The sequence below is a fragment of the Amblyomma maculatum genome, chromosome 1, assembly GCF_055883805.1.
Source record: "Amblyomma maculatum isolate TAMU_Amacu chromosome 1, ASM5588380v1, whole genome shotgun sequence".
Lineage (NCBI taxonomy): Eukaryota > Metazoa > Arthropoda > Arachnida > Ixodida > Ixodidae > Amblyomma > Amblyomma maculatum.
Window position 1 is genome coordinate 97,412,741 of NC_139344.1, and position 24,973 is coordinate 97,437,713.

General features: G+C 46.2%; 1 protein-coding gene and 1 non-coding gene across 2 annotated transcripts in view; both read right to left on the minus strand.

The window, feature by feature from the left end:
* LOC146203264 (uncharacterized) overlaps window positions 1–11,723 on the minus strand; it is a 173,090-nt gene extending 161,367 nt beyond the window's left edge. The window contains exon 1 of the mRNA XM_084588635.1: window positions 9,347–11,723. Coding sequence (XP_084444761.1) covers window positions 9,347–11,182 — 1,836 coding nt within the window. The 5' untranslated portion in view covers window positions 11,183–11,723. The remainder of the gene's footprint in view (window positions 1–9,346) is intronic.
* A 493-nt stretch (window positions 11,724–12,216) lies between these two features.
* On the minus strand, window positions 12,217–12,287 carry TRNAG-CCC (transfer RNA glycine (anticodon CCC)). Its single transcript has one exon. It is a non-coding gene; the product is annotated as a tRNA-Gly (tRNA).
* Between the last annotated feature and the right edge of the window lie 12,686 nt (window positions 12,288–24,973).

Consider the following 24,973-nt stretch of genomic DNA (forward strand, 5'->3'; position numbering starts at 1 on the left):
CACAAATCTGAAGTGTTCAACAGGCATGTTCGGAGTGTGTTTTAAATCGTGAATTATATGCTCAACCCAGTAATATGTCTCTTCACTCGATCCTCGGCACTGCTTCTTCATCTGGCGTTTTCTCCATTCTGCTCAACCTTAAATTAAAGCATCTGCTGGACCTGATGGAATTCCTGAATATGTTTTTGCGCCATTATGCAGAAGCCATCTCGAAGTTTCTGGTTGTAATTTTCTGCAGATCATACAAAAGAGGCAACCTTCCTGCCAACTGGAAAAAAAATAATGCAGACTGTAACCATGAATGTAACAAAAGGTGACTCTACCTTAAAGGGCAACTCCGGTGGGTTTTTCATCATTTTGTGTTTTTAGTCGAATTACATTCCTCGGCATGTCCTGCTTCCAACACAAAAACACATTTTTCGAAATTCCAATTACAAGTAATTTAAAAAAAAAAACTACAGCAAATCGAAACTGAAACTGCTTTCACGACCAGAAACGACGTCCCAGTTGACGAAATAGTGACGTCACACTCAGTATTAGAAAAACACTCGTACGTGTGTTAGATGGTGAAAATAAAGTATGGAAATCATGACGCACTGCATAAAATGTCTGAGGTAGCTCAATACAAGCCTCACAATTTCATAATCCCGCGGGAAGTGGACAGTAACGCCAGAATACTGTTTGGAACGTCAGAAACTCCAGCCTTACCCGCCGAAATACTTTCAACTTAAGCTATGAAAACGGCATATTTTAAAGCCATTTTGCGCGTGAACGAATTATCGTACGGCGCCTAAATTTTGCATAAAGCGTCTGAACAGAGAGGAGAACCTATGATAAAATTTTTACTTGAATATTCGAATGTCAAAAAACCTCCGGAATTGCCCTTTAATTGCCAATACTGTCCCATATCAACAATGTCCGCACGTAAATCTGCTGAACATATTAAAGCTAACTATGTAATAGTATTTCCAAATAATAAGGTTTTTACTCCCCATGAGCACTGGTTTCAAAAAGGCATTTCCACAGTCATTCAGCTCACCTCTGTTATTCATAGTCTTGCAAGTGTACTCAATAGCGCTGACCAGAAAAGTCATTTTTTGACTTCAGCAAAGCCTCTTATCTCATTTCTTATGCCAAACTAATTTACAAACCAGAACTGGTTGGCCTTCCTAATTTCATCATGCATTGGGTTTCTTCATGCCTTTCTAACCTCACAAAAGTTATTTGTATTGATAGCTGCTTATTAAAACACCTTCCAGTCACTTCAGGTGCCCCACAGTGAAGTACGCTAGGACGATTTGTCTTTCTAATATATATCAATGACATTACAAATGTTATAGCTGACCCTGTTCAAATTAGACTATTTGCATATGACGACATTTTATTCCATCAAATTACTAGCCAAGAAGATAAGGTTTTAAAAAATTCTAATCTTCAGAACATACACACATGGTGCCATAAATACAACAAGAAGCTAAATGCAGAAAAAACAGTGTATAAGAAAATCACGAACATAAAGGCTTCTCTCTCATTTCCCCACAATACACATTTGATCTCACCTCTTGACTGAAGTCAGTGAGTACAGGTACCTCGGTATCACTTGCTTAGACCTGAACTAAAACTTGGCCCACCCAAACTTAAGAACCATCACTAGAATATGCATGCACCGGCTGGGGTCCCTGCACTACACGTAACATTGAAGAACTTGAAATGATACAACGCAAAGCCATCCATTTTTCTTTTTTTTTCAAAGTATGGTGTAACTGACTCACCAACTAACCTCATAAGAAATCACGAGATTCTAACCTTAGAGCTGCGTCGAAAAAAATCTAAAGATTAAAACTACTTTTCTTACTAAAAACCATAAGCTGTCCATGAGTTCAGACCCCTTTCCTTACACCTAATACTGTGCACCAAATATAGAATCATCATGGTCAATCGTTGACGCCTTACAGTACTAGGGTTAACACTTTCAAATATTATTCCCATGCATCATAGAGGAGTGGAACAAGTTGCTACCAAACCTCCTAACCAGCGCTGATGCTTCTTTTGATATGATGCATTCTTAACAGCATTAATTTTCAGTCATGTTTTAGTATGTTTGTATTTTGTATATCTGAGCCTCATAGCTTTTTTTTTCTTGATTGTTTGTATCATTTGCATATTCTACTGATCGTATTTTTGATGCACTGATAACATGTTTTTGCCCCTTGGGCCTGCTGCAAGGGCCTGCAGTATTTTCTAAATAAATAAATAAAATATGTTGCCCAAGCCAGTTATGACGCACTGCACAAGTAGAATACAATTAGCATGATCCGAGACTGGGCATGACCTCAGTGGGGCAGAGAGAAAGAAAAATATAACAAAGCCATTGCTCGTGCACTTAGCTTGCCACATTAACCATACTAAGCAACCATTTTGGCTTTGTTCTCATAAATCCACCAACCACAATGAAAGAAAAACCATAAAAAGGCATGTTTTGACATTTGTCATGCACTGCACAAAGCACCAAAGAATTAAAAAGGCAGTATGCATGCAAAATTTCGATTCCAAAAATTGAGCTAAGAAAAAAAAAAAGAAAACAGTTAAAATACTCATAATTTGACCATGTAATCGTTAGGCTGTATCAATTTAGGTAAGGCATGAATTAAAATGAGTCTGAAATCAGAGGCGGATTTATGAGTCTCTTCGCTCTTAAGGAACATGATTGGGGGGGGGGGGGGGGGCACTGTCCTATGTGAACCATGTATGTTGTGGACATTTTATGGTACTAAAAATCAGCTTCAGCACTGCATTCCCTGTCAAATTTTTCACTGATATGTTGGTGAATAACCTCCACAAGTGCAATTCCTTCTCCTCCTACTCTTAAAGGCCCACTGTCCCCCCCCTCCGGTCGAAAATATTTTCTTTCCCGGTGACCGTGAGACTTCACCCCCAGAACGCAAGGCCGCAAAATGTTTTTGAAAAGAGTAATTATTAACGCAGTTACAGCCACTACAATCACCCGATTCTGTCGTGTGTTTCTGTCCTCCCGTTCCCTCACAAAGGTTTTTTTCTCCTGCCCGGTCGTCTAGCCTCCACAAGCCAAATTCCCCTTCTTTCTCCGCGTTTGGCAGTAGATGGGGCGTGGTACCATGCGTGGGAAAAAAAAAATCCGGCGAGGGAGTGCGCGCTGCTGCGTTCAGTCCGGCTATGCCAAGGGAAAAGCGTGCAACGAGCGGTGGACACAATTAGAGGTGTACGCCCATCCTTCACCCGTCAGTCAACAAGACGGACCAATGGATGTCGTTTGCTACTCCGACGTCAGCCTTGCGGCTCGCAGAGAACGAGGAAGCTGGTTTCCCGAAGGGAAGGATGGGAGAGCTTTGATTTGTATTTTTGATGCTTTGCGGCGCGCATCTCTGAGTGTAGCATTTTGCACAGACTATCTCCGGTACCTGATCAAAGCACTAGGCTTCTTTGCTTAAAAGGTCATTCCCTGGACAGTGGCCCTTTAAGCGGTGGCATGACCAACCAACCACACAGGGCATCACTCTGAGCTACATTGGCAGATCACACATCCCCCCATCAAAATTATCAGACTTTTGTCATGTAGCAAGGTGATAGTGGCTTGGCAGCAGTAGAAGAGGTAGTAATGAGAAGGCTAATAGGCGCAAGGAGGAAGAGTGTATATACCTTTCATTCCAATTTTTACTCTCCTTTGCAATATTTTGCAGGTTCAAAACTGTCAAATCTATTAGGCGGACATGCATCTGGCAAAAAGGGGCAAATTTCTTTTTAAAAATGAGAGCCAAAAATTATAGGAATATTAAAATGTGAGGTTAAAACACTGGCGGTGGCTGTGAGGGGTACATATCCGACCTATTTTTAAGCGCACTTAGTGTCACCCGCAATCAGGCTTGTGCAAGCTGACAGGGCTATGCTTTTTCTCCTCAAGGCCAGCTTTGCCACTTCTTACTTCCAAGAAGTAATAATAAATAAATTTACACCGCCAACGTCTTCTTTGACCTTTCTACCACTTTCAACCATGTTTTCTCAAGCTCTGACTTTGAGACAGACATGGCACTTGCACGAATTTCATGCACTTGTTTTATTCACATTAAGACTAAACCTGGCATGAATGGATTTTTAAATGTGTAGAATTCAACACTATAGTTTTCAAAGCAATCAACACCATATATACAGTCAAAATTTTCAAAAGATTCAAGCATCCCTTTCTGAAAATGATGCAGCTGATATAAGAATGCGTCAAAATGTTCTGGGTTAAGGGGATGGCATTAATTTATTCAGTTGTATACAGCGGAGTGTTACGGACAATAAAAAATTCAAAAAACTATTATGATACTCCCTACTACGAAATTTGAGCGTAGCTATTTAAGCAGTTTTGCAATATACTAAGGCAAAGAATTTGAGAGATGCTTGCATGCATGTATGTGCAGTTACAAAGCCCTCTTTATTTTCCTCACAACCAATGAGAATTTCTCAGGGAAAAGAAAGAATAGCCATGAGCAAGTAGCACAGAACTCGTGGCTCTCTTTAGCTCGGTTAAACCAGCAATGGCACCAACGGCTCCACCACTGAACAGGCATGCCCCTGTTTGGCGGTGGAGCAGTGTCACTGTTGGCACTCCAAAACCATTTTACACTGGTCTCCCCTGCTTACTGACATGTCCAGCAACTGCACAAGCATGCACTGTTTATCACTTGTGGATGGCATTCAGATCAGGAGAACAATGAGCTGTCATAAAATTAAAATATATTTGGAAAGTACATCAAGCTCTATAGACACTTTGCAGCGTGAGAGCATGGGCACTGCCACATTTCGTCATGTAACCCTTCCGCCATCACTGACTTTCGGACCTTCTGGTTTCAACGGCTCCCGGCGCGCTGGCACACGGCTGCAAGGTGCTGCGTACCCGCTATCACTAGGGACACCGAGTTGGTAGATAGCAAAGAAACTTCATGTGAATGTGCATAGTACGTGTATGGGCTACAAAACGTTTAATTTAACCACCTAGTTCGCTTACTGCGCTGTTCACATTGCCTGCATTGGCTAGAACGTGTCAACAAACCCGTCAGCTGTCGGCATGTTTTCTTTAATCAGTCCCGTCTCTCTCTTTGTGGACAACAGTTCACTGTAAAACTGAATAGGCTACAAGCCAGGTATCGCCTAAGACCTTTTTAGCATTCTACGAAAATAATGATGCTGCAGCCGTACAAAGAAGCAATAATAACTCCTGTAAAAACATTAGGGTTGTTCTCGCACTTCAGCAGCTACTGCAGGCACTGCAATGAGCTGGCGCATGAGGTTTATGATTGTCTTTTCCCTACAATGCAAAGGCACTCTCATCTCCCGTAAAGAAACATCCCAATTCGTGATAACTCCGAGAAAAACAGTTTACGATAGTGCTTTCTTTACAACTCAAAGGCACTCTCTTCTTCCAGAAAGAAACATCAATTTGGGATCGACTTCTGAGAAATATGGCAACCTAGGCCATGATGTGCACCATACGTAGAAAGTGTTGTCTATTTTTCACCAATAAACCACATGATCATTAGCTCTAGTTCCCCGCAGATTGCTTCGACAAAACAGATGACATCTGCACGAAAGCAGCGGTGCTTAAAACCCATTTCGCAGTCTTGCATGAGCTGTGCAGCAGCAGCCTGCACTGCGCACCGATCTGTTTTGAAGGCCAGAAATGAGAGCCGTCACAGTGGCGCCACCTGTCAGGAAGAGTGGAACTGCTCACTGTAAGCAGTCTATAAATGGTACAATATTCGTTCATCTAGCTTTAATATTAAGAAAAAAGTTTTCAAGGGGTGTGTCACCCAAACTGTAATTTTTTATTTGTGATGTTTTTATTACATTTTACTGCGATGTTATTAGTCTGTTAAAATAAAAACTGGGGAGAGAACTGATATGGGACGGCAGAGTGGAGAGTGCAGCGGTGGGCTACGGCTTAATTTTGCCCACTAGCAGTTTTTTACGTGAAAAGACTAATGCGCGCCATTATCTCATTATATGGGCAGTTTTGTATTCAAATTCATTAAAAACTAGCCACCGCTGCCAACAATCAGACGTGAGAAACGTGGTGGCTAAGCTGTCATGGTATTCTGCTACTAAGCAGAATACCGCGACAGATAGCTGGTGGATACTGGTTTGGTTTGTGGGGTTTAACGTCCCAAAGCGACTGAGGCTATGAGAGACGCTGTAGTGGAGGACTCCGGAAATTTCGTCCACCTGGGGTTCTTTAACGTGCACTGACATCGCACAGCACACGGGCGCCTTGCTTTTCGCCTCCATCGAAAAGCGGCCGCCGAGGATACTAATGATGATACTCATAGCGTGGTCCGCATCATATCATATATAAGCGGAGACTAGAATTTCTTTTCAGGCTGAACAAAAAAGTTTTAAAAGTGCATCCAATTTTCAAAATTTGGTTTTAACTGAAAAATGTCAGTGTTCTCGACACACAAGCAGTCGCTAGCTGGCTATCAAGTAGGACTTACAGAAAAAGAAATTATTTGATTAAGTAGAGCAGCTGTGCATTTTAAAAGCATCGCTACATTGTTCTACCTGCCTCTGCTAACCGAGAGCTCCCCTAATGCATCAAATGCTGCCTGCTAGCCATAGTACTAGTTACTGCCACCAACCACATAAGGCAATTACTTGGTTAAATAGGCTTCTTAGCTGCATGTAGAGACATTAAAACCATGCACAAGTGCCAGAAAAAAGTGTCACATTTTTGCTACCGCAATGTTTAAGTAGCAGTTCTATTGCTTTCGGCAACATGCACACTGTGTGAACGCCCTCCTCTTACTCAACATGTGCTTAACAATAACATAACAATTCACCATTTAGAACGCAACTTCTATCTGAATCTTGATCTAGCAGTTCGATAATTTATAGGCATGCTGAGGACAGTTCCACGCAGCTATTGTTCAAAGTCTGCTCTGTGGCTCTTTCTCGCTGTGTTACGTTTGTCCAGCAGCAAGGCACATTTAAAATTGAGTTACATGTGAGCGAAAAAGTGAGAGATTTTTTTTACGCGGTAATGTACAATCACAATGCAACACAGCAAAATGTAGAAAGCGTGCAAAATGAGCGGCAGTGACGTGTGCTTACTTCCGGGCGAACGAGCAAAATTTTCTATTTCGGTAGATCCGAGCGACGAGCCAAGTGACGCATGCATTTCTGTTCGCGCAAAGGCTTTGCACGACACGTGCCACCATCGCGTTCGCGCGAGTTTTCGCGTACATGTAACTCAGCCTTTACTGCTGCAAAAAATGCAGTTAAAATTTTCCTACCACTCAAGTTAAACTCGAGATGTCTACACCAAGAGACTCCATGACCAATGTTTTGAAGTGAATGGCAGTGTAGCCTTGCTTCCGAGATCTGCACCCAAGATTCTGTAAACCACCTCCATTTATTTATGAAATTGATCATTGCTGGAAACACTGAAATTTCATTTTCTTTAGTTCTTCCTAGCTTATAAAAGCACCATTTTTGGAGCTACTTCATCTATCCTCAGTGTCTCTTCAACTTCTGCTATTTTTTCCGTGGCAACTGCATTTCCTTCTGCAAACACATCTATAAGCGATGTACTTTACCAATAATTAATGACCACTTCTGTCTAAGCTTACTGCAACTGAAATGCTCAAGCTGACAGAACAGCCAAGATAAAGGCTGTGCATCTTTGGCTGCATAGAAATGCTACATTATACAGCAGGAAAAAAAAGAAGTGTTAACTAATCTGTACAAAATAATATTTGCTAACAAAAACCGAAACTGCACTCTCAAGTACACATCAAGAGAAGATCATCGAATATTTAAAAAATAGCAACTAAAAAGTTCAACCCTCAGCTAAAGGAGTAGACTGGAAGGCTAGCTAACAGCAATTCATTAATGCAAAATGAAAACCGTGATCAGAAGCTGATGGTAAAGGAAATGTACAGGCAGTTGTTTTGTCAACCCAGAAGAGATATATATTGGAAACAAGTATGGAAGCATAACAAAAACTGGCTACTAAAATTTCCGGTATAAATCAAAGTGAGTGCATATTTCAATGCACTTTCAGCGGCCCAATAAAAAATTTTATATGTCACAGGCTACAAGATTTTTTTTTTTCGCCTGATCACATTTGATATAACTAGGTAAAGCGGCTATGCCCAGCGCTAATAAAAACTGGATGTTTAGTCAGTAGTAAATGAGAGCTAGTCTATTTTCCAAACAATAATCTAGTAGAATCACCAAACCACAGCTAATATCTGCAGCAGCTGCGATACAAAACTGCTTTTAAACTACAATTATATGCAAAAGTTTCAAAGCACCTGACATAATCAATGAACACCAGTGCAATTCCATATAGCAAATTCACATTGAAAACACCTGTCCAAAACACAATAGCTGCTATGTATTACACAGAACAAATAATGTTACCATCTACAAATGAATACTAAATAACACAGCAACCCATACAGCAAAGCTAGCTCTGCAATAACTTGCCCTTCCTGTTCTAGCAATGATGTATTCTTCAAAAACGTCTTGGTGCCATAATTTAAACCTTAGAAAAGGTTATGAAAAGATGAATCACTGGAATTCACTCATAGCATTCCAGAAATGACCACGGTATCAGCAATCACCACGGAATCCAGCAAGCAGACAGCTAACCAGGGAAGTGCAATAGTCAATCAGAAAAGATTGTGCTCAATTAGAAAACAGCATACGCATTCAAAACATTCTGCAAAGCAGCTGCATTAGCAGGTAAAGTTTTTGCAGTCTGCTCGGATATCCCCACCTCAAGGAAAATGCAGTAAAGCCAAGGAAAGAGAGTCAGGAAAGCAATCAGTTATCCTGCCTCTTTTCCTTCCCTTTTTGCACCAGCATGTAGGACAAATTGCAATTATACACCATGTTGAAATAAGAACTCACCCAGGAAGCAAAAAATGCTGGTAGAACCTCATATTTCGACAATTCCCACCAGAATATGTTATATGAGCATAAGGTACTTATGAAAGCAGGCAGACGATTCCATATGGATCTCAGCTGAAAGTATATACAAGCATTCGCATTTCCGTTAGCTAAGCAAACAGACCACATTGCAAAGAAATGGCAAAGAATACAGTTCTAGCCACTTCTTTTTTTTAATGATACAGCTAAGATTAAAGTACTGCTAGAATTAATAGCAAGCATATTAATAGGCAGCCCAAAGAAAACAAACCAGAGAAATATTTTTCATGAGAGGCTCTGAACAGAAAAGAAAGCTCAGTCATTTGCAATTTGCTGTAATTTTTGTCTCTGACTGGTGGTCAACATGAATTTGTCATACAAGAGCATAAATACCAACCCTGGATTCTTCAGGTGGTGGAGGCAGGACAATCCAGTTGTACTTGCGCATCTCTACAGGGACTCGCATGCGCTCATAGTCCTTCCACTGGGAGCTTAGGGATTCGAAGCAGGTGAGGCATGAGACTACTCCATCTCGAAGGGTGAGCGCACCTGCCGGCCTTGGATGTTCCCGCAGAAAAGGAAAATCACGCACAGTAAGCGTCCGCACCCGTCGCCGGTAGGTAGTGATGCCACAGATGTAGCAAACATAGTGGTGGGTATTGTAGCGGCGTGCTGCCCTGGCTGCATCCTCAGGGTGTGGTGAGCTCTCATAAGCCAGCCACTGCGCCATGAGTGAATGGAAGCAGAAGGTGCATACCCGTGCCGTGCCAGTGTTGTCGAGTGCACCAGGGCCTGCATGAGACTCAAGGAAGGGAAAAAATGGCCCGGAACCCTCACGGCTGCACACAGGAAATGTCTCGCTTGTTGGCTCAGCGCAGACAAAGCATCCACCCTGTGAGGCTGACGGTGGTGATGTCAGGCCAGCCGTATGGTAGCGCCGCTGGACTAACGGCAGCCCTGCACTCTCAAATGCATCCCACTGGAGCTGGAGCTCAGCACGGCACTCAGCACAAAGGAGAACACGGCCCTGACTGTCCATTGGCCGTGCAGCAATGGGTCGCGCCACGTCGCGCAGAAATGGAAAGTGCGGGCCTGCTGCTGGAGTGGTGTCACAGGCGACCAGGCTTTCCAAGGGCCCAATCTTCTCACACAGGTAGCAGCCCAGGTACTTTGTCTGCGGCGACAGAAGCTGCTTGCGGAGTACACTTGCCGGTGACGACGGCACGGCCGAAGGCGTCGTGGTCCCCTCATGCAGGATCTTGAAGTGGCGCTTCGACTCGGGCACGTTGGAGATCTCAAAAACACGGAGCTGACGCTGCAAAGACTTGTTGCACATGGAGCAAACTAGAGCTCGGCCTGTGGCCGTGAGCGGCTGAGCACCTGGCGGAGGAGCCAGAGTGCGTAGGAAAGGAAATACGGGCTGCTGATCAGGTCCAGGCACCGCACTGACCACGCGCTGGGCGCTTACCGGAAACTCGAGGCCACACGTAAAACAAGTAAAGGCGCGGGACGGCAGTCGGTAACGGCGCTCGGAATGGGGCACTGTGTAACGCTGGTATGAGTCCCACTGCTCTAACAGCGACCGATGGCAGGATTCACATGCCTGAACACGGCCGGCCGAATCCATCGGCTTGGCACCTGGCGGCAGAGGATGCGACGCCAAGCTAGGAAAGAAGGGGCAGTTAGCGATGGGCTTGGCATACACATTGGCTAGTGGTCCGTTGCGGCTGCAGCCGCCGCAAATAAAACAAGCCTCGTTGGTTGTTGGCGCGAGTGCCGTGGAAGTGGCAGGTGCTCCTGGAGAGGGTAGACTCAAATCTAAAGCAGCAGTGGCAGCGACGGGAGATTGGCGAGAACTCCGCTCCGGACTTTCTTCTTGAGCCTGCATGCTGGGCTCCATGCCCGCATAAGGTCCGTTGTCAGTGCGCTTCAGCCAGTACATACGCTTACTTCGAGGAGTACCATTTTGCTCGTGAGCTTCCCACTGCTGCGTGAGAAAAGAGAAGCACACGGGGCAGGCAAGAACGACACCTTCGGACGTCGGCCGGTCTGCGCCTAGGGGTGGGATGTGCGTTTCGAGGAACGGGAAGTAGGGGCCACGATCTCGCGGCCGCGAATTGAGCGGGTATTCTGCCCCGGGGCTACTGCAGACGTAACAGACGCCCTCAGTTGAACTTTGGGCTGCAGATACAGGCTCTTCTTTGACACGGACACCGAAAGCTGTGACAGACATCGCGACCGTTGCCCGATTGGCGCCCGGACACTACCACTTCACTTTCGTTCAAGACCGAGAAAACATGTTCAAATCGACAGACAGCACAAGAACAGAGCTTTCCAGAGAGGCCAACAACCACCACGAGATGACGGCAGGATTATGCGAAAATCCTTCAGCGCAGAAGCGACGTAAACACAGTCCGATTTCAAGGGCGCTCGGTAGCTTTCATTGTCAAGTGCCGCACACAGAAAGCCCAACGAACCCCGTGACTATCTTGCCTTGATCGTGATCTGGTAGCTTCCTCGTGAGTAGCAGCATTGGTCAACTTCTTGACTGAAGTTTTAGAAAGTCTGAAAAACGTCCCAGACATCGGTACACAGCACCAGGGGCCAGCTTGTCGCCGTAAAGTTCTGTTCAACTGCCCGCGCCATGCTTTGCGTACAAAAGTCAGCGGCCATCTTGAATGAGCCGTCCCGGCAAACACTGCGGCGGCGCACGTACCCCCACAGATCGCACCCCTGCCCGGAGCAGCAGCAGACGAGACATCTGTCCGTCCGTGGTCCGTCCGTGCCCCCTCTCTCTTTCGTCCCTCCTCCCCTCTGCCCTCCGGAAGTTTCAACTTCTGAGGCTTTGAGGGTTTTTAGGTTTTTTCCTTTATGGCATCTTGAGCGCTTCCTCTCGGGGGCCTCTCCCCGTATTCTTGTCTTTATTTCAGCCGTGTCCAGTCGTAAATAACGCCGCGATAGGCGTTAGAGGAAAACCGGAGTTACCCGGTTTGTCGAAAGCACGGTCGAAAGCACAGCTGACCGCTACCCTTTTGAGCTGATATCCAGGCCGCGGCGGAGAATTCGCCGTCGACGGACGTTGCGTTATCGGCGACGTTTGATAGTCCCACACTGGGGTCCCACGTAAAAAAAAAAATAAATAAATAAATAAATAAGAGAACTCAGACATTAGATTTGTGGCTTTGTCGCGATTGCGATGCATTCAACAAAGTTTGCAATCGCCTAAGCCATAAAAAGAAATAATAATAATAAGCGAAAAAAAACATTTGCGCCGCCCGGGAATCGAACCCGGGTCGCAAGAATGGGAATCTTGCATGATACCACTACACCAGCGGCGCTCCATGGTATACTGGTTTAACAGAATTAATTTATAGTATTATAAGTCACAGTATTTTCTGTTATTTTAGAGGTTATTTACAGATTTGTATTGTCTGCTTTTATTTACAGCTTGTTTTTTTAAAGCTTTTCATCAGCCATCAGTATCTGATCCTTACACGCTGAATAATAGTCAATACTGCCGATCATGGCGGATCCTTGGCGGATCTTGTATCGCTGCAGCGGCGGGCGACGGCTGTATGGTAGTGATGAGAAATTTGACTGGAGTATTTGAACATGCTTCACATGTTTATGCTGTCTGGTACAATTTATTATCGCATCTACGATTTGGTGTTATTTTTTTATATATGACAATGGCGTGATTTGCAGTTCATACGGCTCAAGTTCTCTGAGGCGTCGAGTAGCATTTTGGAAGCTTCTGCCGTGCGTATTTCATGTTTGAAAAAAAAAAGAAAGAATGCCGTTGTAGATTGCACGTGCGTTTTGTGACAACTCGTGCTCTTCATTCGGTTTCCAAGGCGGCTTGCCTTTTCAGCGTTGGTTTGGCGTTGGCTTGTGTTAAAAATCTTTCTTTTGTTCCGTTTCTCGTTACAAGCATATGTTATACAACCAAAGAATTTATTTCCCCCCACGAGTGATTTCGTCTAGCTTTTACCTTGAATGATTATAATATGCAGCGTCAGCCCATATTTGCTCGGGTGTGCATGCATCGCTGTGGAAACATGCGCACCCGTGTCATAAGAGACTGCCGTTAAGCTTGGTAGCCTCATTTTAGTGCGGAACGTTCGCGCCAATTTAGTTCGGTTCCGTTGCGCTGTAACATGAACACTTCCGATACTCATTGAACTCGATCTGCATTAAACTCAACGCAGATCGAGGTTGCCACACGGCAACATTAATTCATGTGCAATCGAGCCCGAGCCTACTTGGCTCGAAGCCGCTTCTTCAAGCGCTCTCGAGTTTTCAAGCTAGTGCTCGCGTCCGTCGAATGGTCATTCAAAACGGCCGTGTAGCACCGGATGCTTCAGCCCTTGAAAACCGCAATGCAGATCGAGTTCAATGGGGATCGGAAGTGTTCGTGTGACAGAGGTTAACGCTACAGTCACATCACAAAAACTCTCCGCCGGTCAGAATCAACCAATATAGAGCGCGTCTAGCCGATCGGTTTGTGGCGGGTTGGTGACATTTTTTGTGTGATCGGACGTCACTGCCCTTCCCTGTTATTTTACAACTGGCAGAATTTAAAATCAAGGCTTTTGTCATTGTAAAGGTACGAAAATGGCACGCAACGCCTGACTGCCTGACACACAGCAAGTGGCAAAAAACGCACTAGCTGTTCGGATTGCGCACTGCGCTCGCTCTAATTCGCTACCTAGCTCCTACATGCAGGTAAGCAAAAGGTAAGGAGAAAGGGAAAATCACGTTGCCAGCGCTAATCAACTGCATGTGATAAAATTTGCTTGCAAGATGATGCGCTATATAGGTAGGCGCGGTCTACGTCGCATGCTCACTTCAGGTATAAGTTTTAAAAAAAACTGGGACGTCGATTGGTGGTGTTGTGTAAGTTTAACGTCGCAAAACGACTCTTACTATGAGACCTGGGGTTCTTTGACGCGCACGGGCATATCTGCGAAATATATGCCGTTCACATGCACACGTACGCGTAGTGGAATACTTCAAAATAATTTCGGCCACTTGCACGTACGTGACATATTAACTGTGAAAAAGAAAACGCGAGGGGGGGGGGGGGGCGCAATAGGAGGCATGGAACAGAATATTACAGCCTTCAAACGAATCTGTGGTGTCCACCCGGCAACTGAAGGGGCGGTGTCGTTTCGTCCACGCACGTACTACGCCCGCACGCGATCGCCGCTCACATCGACCTGACACACCTAAGCATGCAGAGCAATTAATTGATAGATGTCCTCATATATTTCAAACAATATTTCGGTGCCGTTGTTCGATCGAATTATCAAGAATCAACTAACACACATTTCGCGGGTTTTTGAACGGCACGGCGAGTTCCGTGAGGCCAGGCTAGCCTACAAAAATTATCCGGGGTTTAACACCGCTTAAACCGATGAAGACGCGGGAAAGCATGTTTTGCTTGGCGGTTTAGCATTTAGAAATTAGTACAGCAATTTTAGTGCCCGTAAAAGTCTCTAGGTGGTGGAAATTCGAAGTCACTTCACCACGTACTCTTTCCCACATCCTTCCCATACGGCGCGGCTCAGGTGTCCAGCGAGAAGTGTGAAAGATACTGGGCCTTTTCTATACACCCATGTTTAATTCACGCAGTTTGTACGGTGCCCGTGTGCTGTCCGATGTCAGTGCATGTTAAAAACTCCAGGTGGTCGAAATTTCCGGAGACCTCCACTGCGACGCGTCTCTATCTCCCTCATTCCTCGGTGAACACCTACACGAAGCAGATATATAAACGTTATAAGATTTTGATAAGCTCTGAACCTCCTGATTGGTGCTTTCGCAGCTAACAAAGAGCCCATGCAGCCCTACACGAATATGTTGCTACGCCCAGAGTGATATGACAACGGAGCATGCACCTACTTCCGTGACGGAAATCGCTACGAGCTACAGCTAGGCCATCACTTGGAAGGAGTTCCATCCTCATGAGCTGCTTAAATTACAGGTGAAATGCTTGAATGAAGAAAACGGTAGTGGGCACGTGATGATGGCTGAAGAGATGGGCATGCACTTGTAGAGTCAATGTGAACGCGTACCACGCAACCTGTTGCCCCGTTTGCTCAGACACGATACTCTGCAAGGACATCTGCGACCACCTGAGATCAGGCTGTGGCGCAACGGCTGCCCCTCTTGCCTCGATGCAGGAAGAGCTGCAGGGCGTCGACCCGATGCAGATTTTCGTCTCATACAAAAAGACGTTGTTGTGGGTGCATGGTGGCAGAAATAAAGACATGTCTTGCACGTTTAGGCATCGAGGCAAAGGTTCAGTACGATAGACTCAATGGGCTATCCATTCACAGAAACAGTGGAAGAACAAGTAAACCATACAATACACGGTTTTAGTGAATCTTTTCAAGAAGTGTCTACCCATACAATTTATACTCGGGAAGCGCTCTGTCCCGTTCTTCTTTTCTTGTGTGTGTGCGTGTTGTTTTGGCGCCTTTAATTTATAATGAATAGACACCAACTAACCTAAAAAGAAGTTCTCTTAATATACTAAGGGAAATGTTACTGGACAACCGGCTGCGGAGATCGAAGCGTTGAAAAAAGAGTTGAAGAACGATTTGACAGAGGAATGAACCAGATCGTTGATATCATATTGAAAGGTATATTTAATCTTGGGTGCTGGAGAAGCAGAGGACAGCCTACTTTCAAAGCTTGATGTGTTTGATGAGCTTACACGGAAAGCAGTGACATTGACTGCAAATATGCCCCGGAATAGCGATACTCCTATTTAGAGCCACGAGATTTTGGCACATGTGTCGCTGTCCGTTGAAGCACTCAAAAAGGTATGTGACTCATGTTATCCAGGATGCTGTCCCCAGCTCCATAGAGTTCATGTCGGGCAGTCCAATCGGGAAACACTTGCAAGCGTTCGAGGTGCCGCACACTGCCTGGTGGTACTTGAGCCTCCTCGCACATCTTCATGTGGTGAGAGTGAACTTCTTTGTTGGCGATCATTGTCTTGAGCTGATAGAAACGCAGTACTAAACTCAGAAGGTCCGGGATTCCGAGAAGTCCGCCCCTGACAATTGGGCCACTTTGTCATAGCATTTAATTCTTGGAATGTCCCTAGCACTCCCGTTCAGCAAAAAGATGCCTGCTTTCGCCAACAATAGGGAAAACTTCCTCATGGTCACCCCTGCGAGTGTCAGACGGGTAATTACACATGAATGGTTCGCTTCGCGGACCTTCCGACCCGGCGAGATGATTGACCGCCGCAGCATGTGGTGGCGATTGAACAGCACGCGGTGGCGATGAAACCCATCTCGTTGTCGCCGCGGGCTGGGTGTCTTCAATGGCTTCCGCTCGCCGGATCCGCTTAATTCCTGTCGTCCAGCCGCTAGAGCCTCGGTTGAAACCCTGGTCATAACAGCGGGATCTCTCCACCTTGCTTAAATAACATTTCCACGAAGAAGAGAGAGTGCTGCACCTTTTCTTTAGTGAAAACCAGTGCTTATTTTCGATGTCGAGACTTCGTCTACTACTACCTGGCGCGCTAACGTTAGTTTGGAATTTCGCACTTAGGAACTCCAGCTTAATTTGCGGCGCTTGAAGGTTGTAGAACGTCAAACGGAACCTCAAGTGGCTCTGCGCTGTTTCCGTGATGGTATATAGTCTTTTTCTCCACACGACTACAGTTAAAAAAGCACGAAATTCAAAAAGTCCAGCTTGCCCGAACTAAATTTAGGTTTACGCAGCCGTAATCACCCTGAGCGCCGCTCCATGGTCAGAGCTTACCAGTAAAATCCAAGGGCCCCATTTTGTAACGATTCTTTTCGTGAGTCTAAATATTTTCTTCCGCCATTCACAGCTGCCTTAAGTGAGCTTTGTGCTGATAGCTAGCAAAAAAATGTTCTCGAGTTCTGGCTCATCCATGGGAGCTGTCTGATAATAACAGGATTATGTCTACGAATTTTTGATGCTGCACCTGTTAACCGATTTTGGCGCAGTGTGGTTGTGCGTTTATCGAGAAGAGCAAGTTTGTAACTTGGACAGAATTCACTTTTCTGGCCACGGGCGCCGCCACAATTCGTAAACACCCTAATCTGAGGAAATTCAAACCGCCTTTCTTTCTTTCTTTCTTTCTTTCTTTCTTTCTTTCTTTCTTTCTTTCTTTCTTTCTTTCTTTCTTTCTTTCTTTCTTTCTTTCTTTCTTTCTTTCTTTCTTTCTTTCTTTCTTTCTTTCTTTCTTTCTTTCTTTGTCTTGTCTTTGTCTTGTCTTTGTCTTGTCTTTCTTTCTTTCTTCTTTTTTTTTTTTTCGACACCTTCCGCAGCTGGCGTAAGAGTCCTCGACTCGGGCCTCCGCCATGAAGACCCGGAGGCTTTCAAAATGCAATCAATACGCAATTTTGTCTCTATATCTTTCTCCCTTTCTGAAAAGTACCGAAATTGCATGCCAATGTTGAAGAGCTCTATGTTTTTGATGACAAGATAAAATGGCTACAGAACAGTGAGTTCCCAGCAAACCACAGTAAGACTGCTCGTATTTGCGCTGAACGACGGCGGCGTATGCTCTGAAACACACACACACACGCACGCACTCATGCACGCGCACACACACGCACACCTTCCACCGCCGCTTTCGCCAAAACTTTCTTCCCCTTCATGCTGCCGCCATGCCCTTCTCCTCCGTGCTCGGTCTTCGCTTCCCCAGCGCTCCGCGTTTGAAAGCCGAGTTCTGAAAAAAAGAAAAAAAAAGCCATTATGCCCTCTTTTCAAGACGAGGAATGCTGCGAAAATTCAATAGGTTTACATCGAATACGTCCGTTTAACGCTTCCACTATGGAAATCATTGGTTCACAGCCCTCCTCCACTTATACGTTCTGAATTCGCTGGTCACGGTCATGCCAAAAGAAGCGGGTGAAATCTCTGCGGAAAGCATGCCGACATTTGAGAGCTCCGACGGCCGACTGCGGCTGCACTATGCAGCGCGGTCAAGCCATATCAGCGGAGCGGCCGGTGGGATGTCTCCGTCCAGGGCAATTTACTTGAAATGCTCTATAGCAGCAGACATAATCCGGATTTAGCGCGCGGAAACCGCCTCCGATGCTGCATGAAGTGAGACCTTTCGTCTACTATGAAAAAAAAAAATGAAAAAAAAAAAATGAACGCTCTTCTGCTGTCGTCCTATCATGTATCGCAGTTTCCTCGCTGACGCCGAATTCTTCTCGCTCTCAGTGGTAAGACGCCCGACCATTGTACTGGAGTACAGCGCGTGTACTGTGTCTTTCTTTTATCTTGTCCTTTGTCTTCGTGTTCGCGCTGTTTAAATTAATAATGAATAAGTACCAACTCGCCCAACAAAGTACCTTGGTGTACAGGAGTACCCGGGTTCGATCCCGACCACCGGCGGCTGCGTTTCGGTGGAGGCGAAACGAATTAAGAGGCGTCCGTGTGCTGTGCGACTTAAAGATCCCCAGGTGGTCGAAATTACTTCGTAGCCCTCCACTACGGCTCCTCTTTCTCTCTATATCCACTTGCACTCCCCCTTCCTCCCTTCCCTTACGGAGCAAGCGGTACAGGTGTCCACGGACAAGTTACTACGCCTTTCCTTTCTCGTGAACCAATTATTATTATTCTCTGGCAGTTTGAAAACTGAGCTAATTAAATCAACGCAAATGAAGAAAAAAAAACACGCTTAGTGGCAACCGCTAAAAGTGTATACATATGCGCTTATTTTCTACCCGCAACGTCTACCTGTTCTTTTTCCCTCTTTAAACTTTTGGCTTCCGTTACGCGAGAACCCGTGTAGTGCAATGCAGGCAATCGGTGCATCCATTGCAACTGTCGGTCCCCGGTTGAAATCTGAAACACCGCTCAAGATTCCCGCCTGCAACAACGAATAACGCACAGTAGGTTGTGGGCTGCGTGACCGTATGTTTCCTAAAAAAGATGTCGGAACGTACACAGATACCGCACTGGCTTGAGCATGCACAAAATCTCGCTGCTCTGCATTGACCGAGAGACAGAGAGAGCAAGAAAGAAGTCTGACAGCAGCATGCGGCGGTGAAGAGATAGCCAAGCAAGCGCGAGCCCCGCGGCCCTCGAGTCCTTGTTTGAACAAATTATCAACCCATCCATATATGCGAACATGCTTGGACTGAATGTTGCGCAAAGCAGACTTCAGGAGCTTCCTCCAGTATTTATTGAGCTTGCATGAAGCGATGCATGCTGGGTAATCCGCCATGGCGATGTCGTTGGCAGCAGACAACACAGCACGGCACTGCCACACAGCCTCGTCTACATGATCGCCTAGTGCGCGCAGACGATTCTGGCGCGGTCGAACAGGCCGACTGCGGATTCTTCACGATTCCAAAAATACGCCAACACTATGGAGAGAAGGCGAAGGCAAATGATTCCTCTAGCGACGCCGACTCGAATGGCTCGCACCACACGCGAGATCGACGCCCCAATCGGAACAAGTATAAAACTACTCGCCAAAACTAAAATCATGAATGTCGGCGATGTCGACGGGCGGCCAGGCCCGGACGCATTAGTGCAGTCAGTCGTTCGAGCTTGAAGAGGCGTAGCTTGAACAGGTCCGCGTCGCACTGCTTTGCATTTCTCCATAGCGCGCCCGAGTTTTCGGGCACAGTGTCGACGCGTACGTTCCTCAGGAATCTGCCGACAATTGCACGCACGTAAGGGCAGTGCACGAAAAGCCGCGTGTTTGCTCAGTGGACCGTCGAAAACGACAAGGCACTTGCTCTTCAACCTGGCTGAGCTGCCCGCCGTCTGCTGCCAGTGCTGCCAGCGACATCATGATGGCGGATTAACCATGCATGCATCGCTTCGTGCAAGACATCCTCACGACGCGACGTCTTTAGAAATAATTCTCAGGACACCTTTAGGACGAAGCTTTGTGGTCTAACTTCTGCATCATAAATAAATCAGAGGTGGAAAATATTCTTGCGCTAGCTAAACTTGGTCGAGCCCTCTGCCTATAATTCACAAAATTAAATTAACGGAACGAAAAAAGGACACCTTACCATTCCTCGTAACAAGACAATGGGGAGACCTAAAGCTCTGTGCGTAGAGGAAGCAGACATGCATCATACTGGTCGCTATTTAAACGTTCAAATCTAATGATTCGATTCGTAAGGCCTCCATTGCATTTACCCTTGTGAGGAGAGACCAAGTCCACCTGCTCCTTCAAAGCACGACGAGCCACTGTGTCAGCCATTCTACAGGAGAATATATGCTGCATGGTACATACGTGCCATTATTCAACGTGCTTCCCGTCGTCTGGTCTGAAGGACAGAGATACAGTTACAAGGAGCAAGGAAACTCGCCCGCATCGTGCTTCCATGCTACCACAGCACGCGAGAGGCATTCTACGAAGGTAAATCTCCGTGGCTCACAAAGACAGCCACGTTCTACCACGACCCAGGGATCGTGTCCTCAAAAGGAAACAATCAGGCGCGTTAGCATAATTTTAAACACTGCGAGTGCCCGGCATCACACATCGGCGAAACAAGAACCGCAACCATAGAATCGGGCAAGTTAAAATAACATAGGCGGCTGTTGACAGCAATAGATCCTGGTAAAGCTCCCCTCCGCATATGCCCCTATCGTGGCAGCAAAGAGAAGAAGAAAGTCATTCCCTGCTGCTGCTCGCAGAGCTGGTCAGTAGGTTGTTAAAGATTGGCCGGTTTAACTGTCTCCCTACTTCCACTATATACGGATGCACGGAGCTGATCATTGCACGCTTGAGTTGGCTTCGCCGTCGAGAGACCCTCATTGTGGCGAAGCCAGCTCTGTGGATTTGGCTGAGCTCCTGAAAACGGGCGAGGGAACAACGGCTGCCGGGCGCCCTACCCAGGCATCTTGTGCATTGTGTCGAGAGCGCTATATATGTTTGCGATAGGACACTACACGCGCATGGATATGTACAGCCTCGTCCACTTCTAGCTAGAACACGGTCACTGCTTTTAAAGCAACATTGCATCCGACCCGGCCACGCAGTAATCTAAAGTGGCTGGCCATGTGAAGCAGCACATCCGTGTCTCTGTGTGCTTGCATCGCTTTGCATCGATATCTGTCTGCGTCAGGTACAATGTTGCTTTAAAAGCAGTGACCGTGTTCTAGCTAGAAGTGGACGACCCTGTACATGCACCCTTGTAACTATATTGCAAACAATTGCAGTGGACGCTCGCGCACAGTCATTTGTGGACAGTGCACGGACATAATTGCGCGCGAGCGACGCGAACTCGTTCTTTTTTGTATTTTGTAAATAATTTACAAAGCTCCCCCTGCCATTTCTTGCTATCGCTCCCTCTGTACTTTCCCTCGCCGTCCTCTCCCTATCCCCTTTCCCGCCGGCCGCAGGTCTGGTGCTTCAGATTTTAGATAGCGGTTGCCGCGGCCGGCAACACTCTTTACCTTCTTTTTGATTATTTAATAATAAACCACTATCACCACTCAACACCAACAGAGGAGCTAAAAGACGTGAAAGTGGTTCGTTCGCCTTGAAGATAATTCTTGGCAAATGAAGGAATCAACCTTCACGACTCTTTACCTTCTTTTTGATTATAAACCACTATCACCACTCAACACTCAACACCAACAGAGGAGCTAAAAGATGTGAAAGTGGCTTGTTCGCCTTGAAGATAATTCTTGGCAAATGAAGGCATCAACCTTCACGGTTGTGGCTTTCTGATCGAACTAAACCGTTCCGACTGAACAAACTGGATATGTAGCTATAAGTAGGGTGCCCAGGGGCATCGCAACGGAGAGGCCGATGCACTTCGTTGAGCACAACCAGACTGCTGAAATTCACTCCTTCCCCGTGAGCTGAAAAAGAGGTGTGACGAACGCCATGGCGTGCGTACTATCTGACTTGCTACATGACGCTATGAATTTGCTTCTGGGCCACGCTGCGTGTTTATTTATATGCATCGCCAGTGTTACACATTGGAGGCTACACGAACTCCCCATTGCACTGACTGGCCACGGCCGCAAGCTGCGTGATGTAAGAAATAATCTAACCAACAGCCGATGATCCCGCCGCAAATGGCAAATACCTACCAGTTCCAGCCCCGTAGGGCCAGGAGCAGCCAGCCCCGCTTCCCACCCCATTAAAGGCGTTCATCATATATAGCCTGGCACCATCGAAGGTAAAGAAGAAAGGGGGAGGGGGATAGAGAAGTAAAGAGGAAGAGAGAGAAGGCGGCGGGCGGCCTCTTCCGAATATATCTCTCTACACAAGGGGGAAAAATCATTTTGTAAGGTTTTTCTTTTGCTCAAAATACGACACAGCTACCTTAAACAATTAAGCGATTTCCACGCTCTGCCGAAGTTCTCGACGATATCTGACGTAAAACAGCTCAGTAACGGAACCTCAGCATTTCTAATGCATGTATATTACCAAAGAAAGACGCAGTTTTTCTGAACTGTCTCGAGGGGCCGCTTGTGCATGCTTTGGACTAGGGTGCCTCGATGTCGGCACCCTACTTTGGACACCGTTGGAGCTGCGGCTAGCTCTGGAGCGACTCGTGTTGCGAAGGCGCCTTGAAAAACGTCAGGGCAAAATTTTCGTTTTCGAGGGGTATTAATTTCGACCACCATTGCGAAGAAAATAGTTTGCTCTCATGCAGTCCCTACATTCATGCGCATGGCCTTTCAGATCCGTTGGCAATATTGACGGGGGTAACGACGCAGTGCCCAGCCGGAGCCACAACTGCGCATGCGTCGTTACCACGCCAACTGGTTGCGCCGAGCCGCAGTACCGCAGGTGTTTCGCCGCCGCTGCCGCGCCGGTCCCCGCGCGTGATGTCAGCGCTTTGCTCCTCACTGCGCCTGAGTCAAGATCTCCAGCAGCGCTGTCGCGCCTGGCTCCGCGTGACCACCTAATTACCGCGAAGATGAGCATATCAGCGGCGACGCTGCGGTCGCTCGTTACATGCGCCATGGAAAGAGGCTGTCGGCAAGTGCACATACTCTGAACGGCATCAGCGGAGGCTACGAGAAGCGTCGACGGACCCAGAAGTCATCGCATGGCGCGAGGCAACCCGACAAAGTGCCAATGAAGCAAAGAAGGCTAAGCGTATGTCGTTGACTCCTGAAGAATGTTAAGAATGTCTGGCGACGGCGTCAAGTCGCAGAGCGGCAAAGACGCCGAGTCGTTGCCGAACTACGAGAACATGGAACTATTGCGGGCGGTGACTCTGCAATTGTCCCGCTTTCGCTCCGTATATCGTGGACCAGCTGAGCTAAGCCATTGCCTTTTCTTTTTTTTTTTTTCAGTAACGTCCTGTGCATGTGCGAAGCCTCCTCTTCCGCCATTTTTGACCACCATGGCAGGCGAAAATGGGGGAATTCGCTGTACGTGCTTTTCCACGAACGAAGTCTCCTCGATCATCGAAGTTACGCGCAGTCTTAGTATCTTTTAGGCCCTCGAAAATTCACGCATTGTCCTCACCTGCCCTCGCATAAACAAGACGCGGTCAGGTTCACCTGCAGCGTTCTTTCGTCATAAATTAAGTAGGTTAAGAGCGGGAAGGTGAGTCAAGGTGTCCACACATGGCTCAGGCATCTCTGCACATCCTAGGCAAGAACAACAGCCCTGCACTTGACTACTGCTTGGAAAACAAGTCCACTCTACTGTTGTGAAAGTATTTATGTAGAAAATATGTGAGAGAGCCTCAGTAACCCCACCGCCTTTTCAAACATACTTTACCTGGCAGCCGCAAGATGGGTATGCTACAAAAAAAAAAAAAAAAAAAAAAAGGCCCATTCGAAAAATTCGCCAGAAATTTAGGGCTCTCCAACTTTTGAGCACAGTTACTGCTGAGTGCAGAATTAAGTGTACTATTTTCTTCAGACGTTCTCGAAAGCACAACAATGCCTTTTTTCACAAAATGTGGCGCCCTCTGGGAGTGGTTGAAAATTCGTCTGCTACTGGTTGAAAACACCCGTGGGAGATGCAGCTGCCAGCAAAATGACGGTGTGTGTTCTTGACGGCTACCACCATTTATCGCATATGCCTGTCACAAATATTAACTACAGATGGCCTCTGAGACCAGCTACGGCTGCGCCGATTGCGGAGGCCAAGAACTGTGCATGCGCAGCTGGGGTTGTTGGTTTGTTATCAACCAGGGAAGAGGTGCACATGCCCAAAGCGGCCTTGTGAAAAAGGCGAATTGAGTGAGTTCACGAGCAGTACATATATTTCAAACTCTATCAAACAGTGCGAATATTCAACGAGCAACCAGCTGCACTACGGCACCATGCAGTTATTGACATCTTGTGATAATCTAGTACAAATACACAATCAATCGCGATATTGTTGACGCGGACATCTAAGGTGAATAGTAACTTTTGTGCGCAGCAGTAATTGCACTCTGAAATTGGACAGCTTTAAACTTCTGGCGCATAACTTGCGTCCTCTGTGTTGCTTATTCAGTCATGCAGTTTTTGACAGTGGTCGCAGCCAGTGGATTGGCACATGACCAGAGGGAGAAAGGCGCTCAGAAGCTTGCTATGCTAACACACTACATCCACAGTGCTAAGTTTCTTTGATCGGTGTTTATCGACATGAAAATTCAAGGGGCTAACAGATATAAGCCATGTAGTTAATTTTTTCTTGCTCGTTCCTTATTACAAGCCAACACAGTTCAGAGAATTTTGTAGCCTTTTGTTGTGGGAGTGTAGGTACAACTTTTCACAATCTTAAATGCCACTGACAGCAAATAAATTTTGTCCATGACAAGGCAGGTACATCCCAATGGCAAGTGGGAAACGGAACTAGGTTGCAAAATGTCAGATTGGGAAAGTCCCTTTGCGAATAACTGCATTTCCATTTAAGTTCTTTGCATGGGGTACGTATAACCAGTTCACTCCAAGAGTGCAGAGTTCCCATTACTGCACAAACCACCCCAAAATTATAATTTTGAGACCCTTGGAATGGTAGCCACATAAGCCATATAAGAAAATAGAGTTTTCTACATGTCTGCTGGGAAGAATGCTTTCTGGCAGTGTCTCT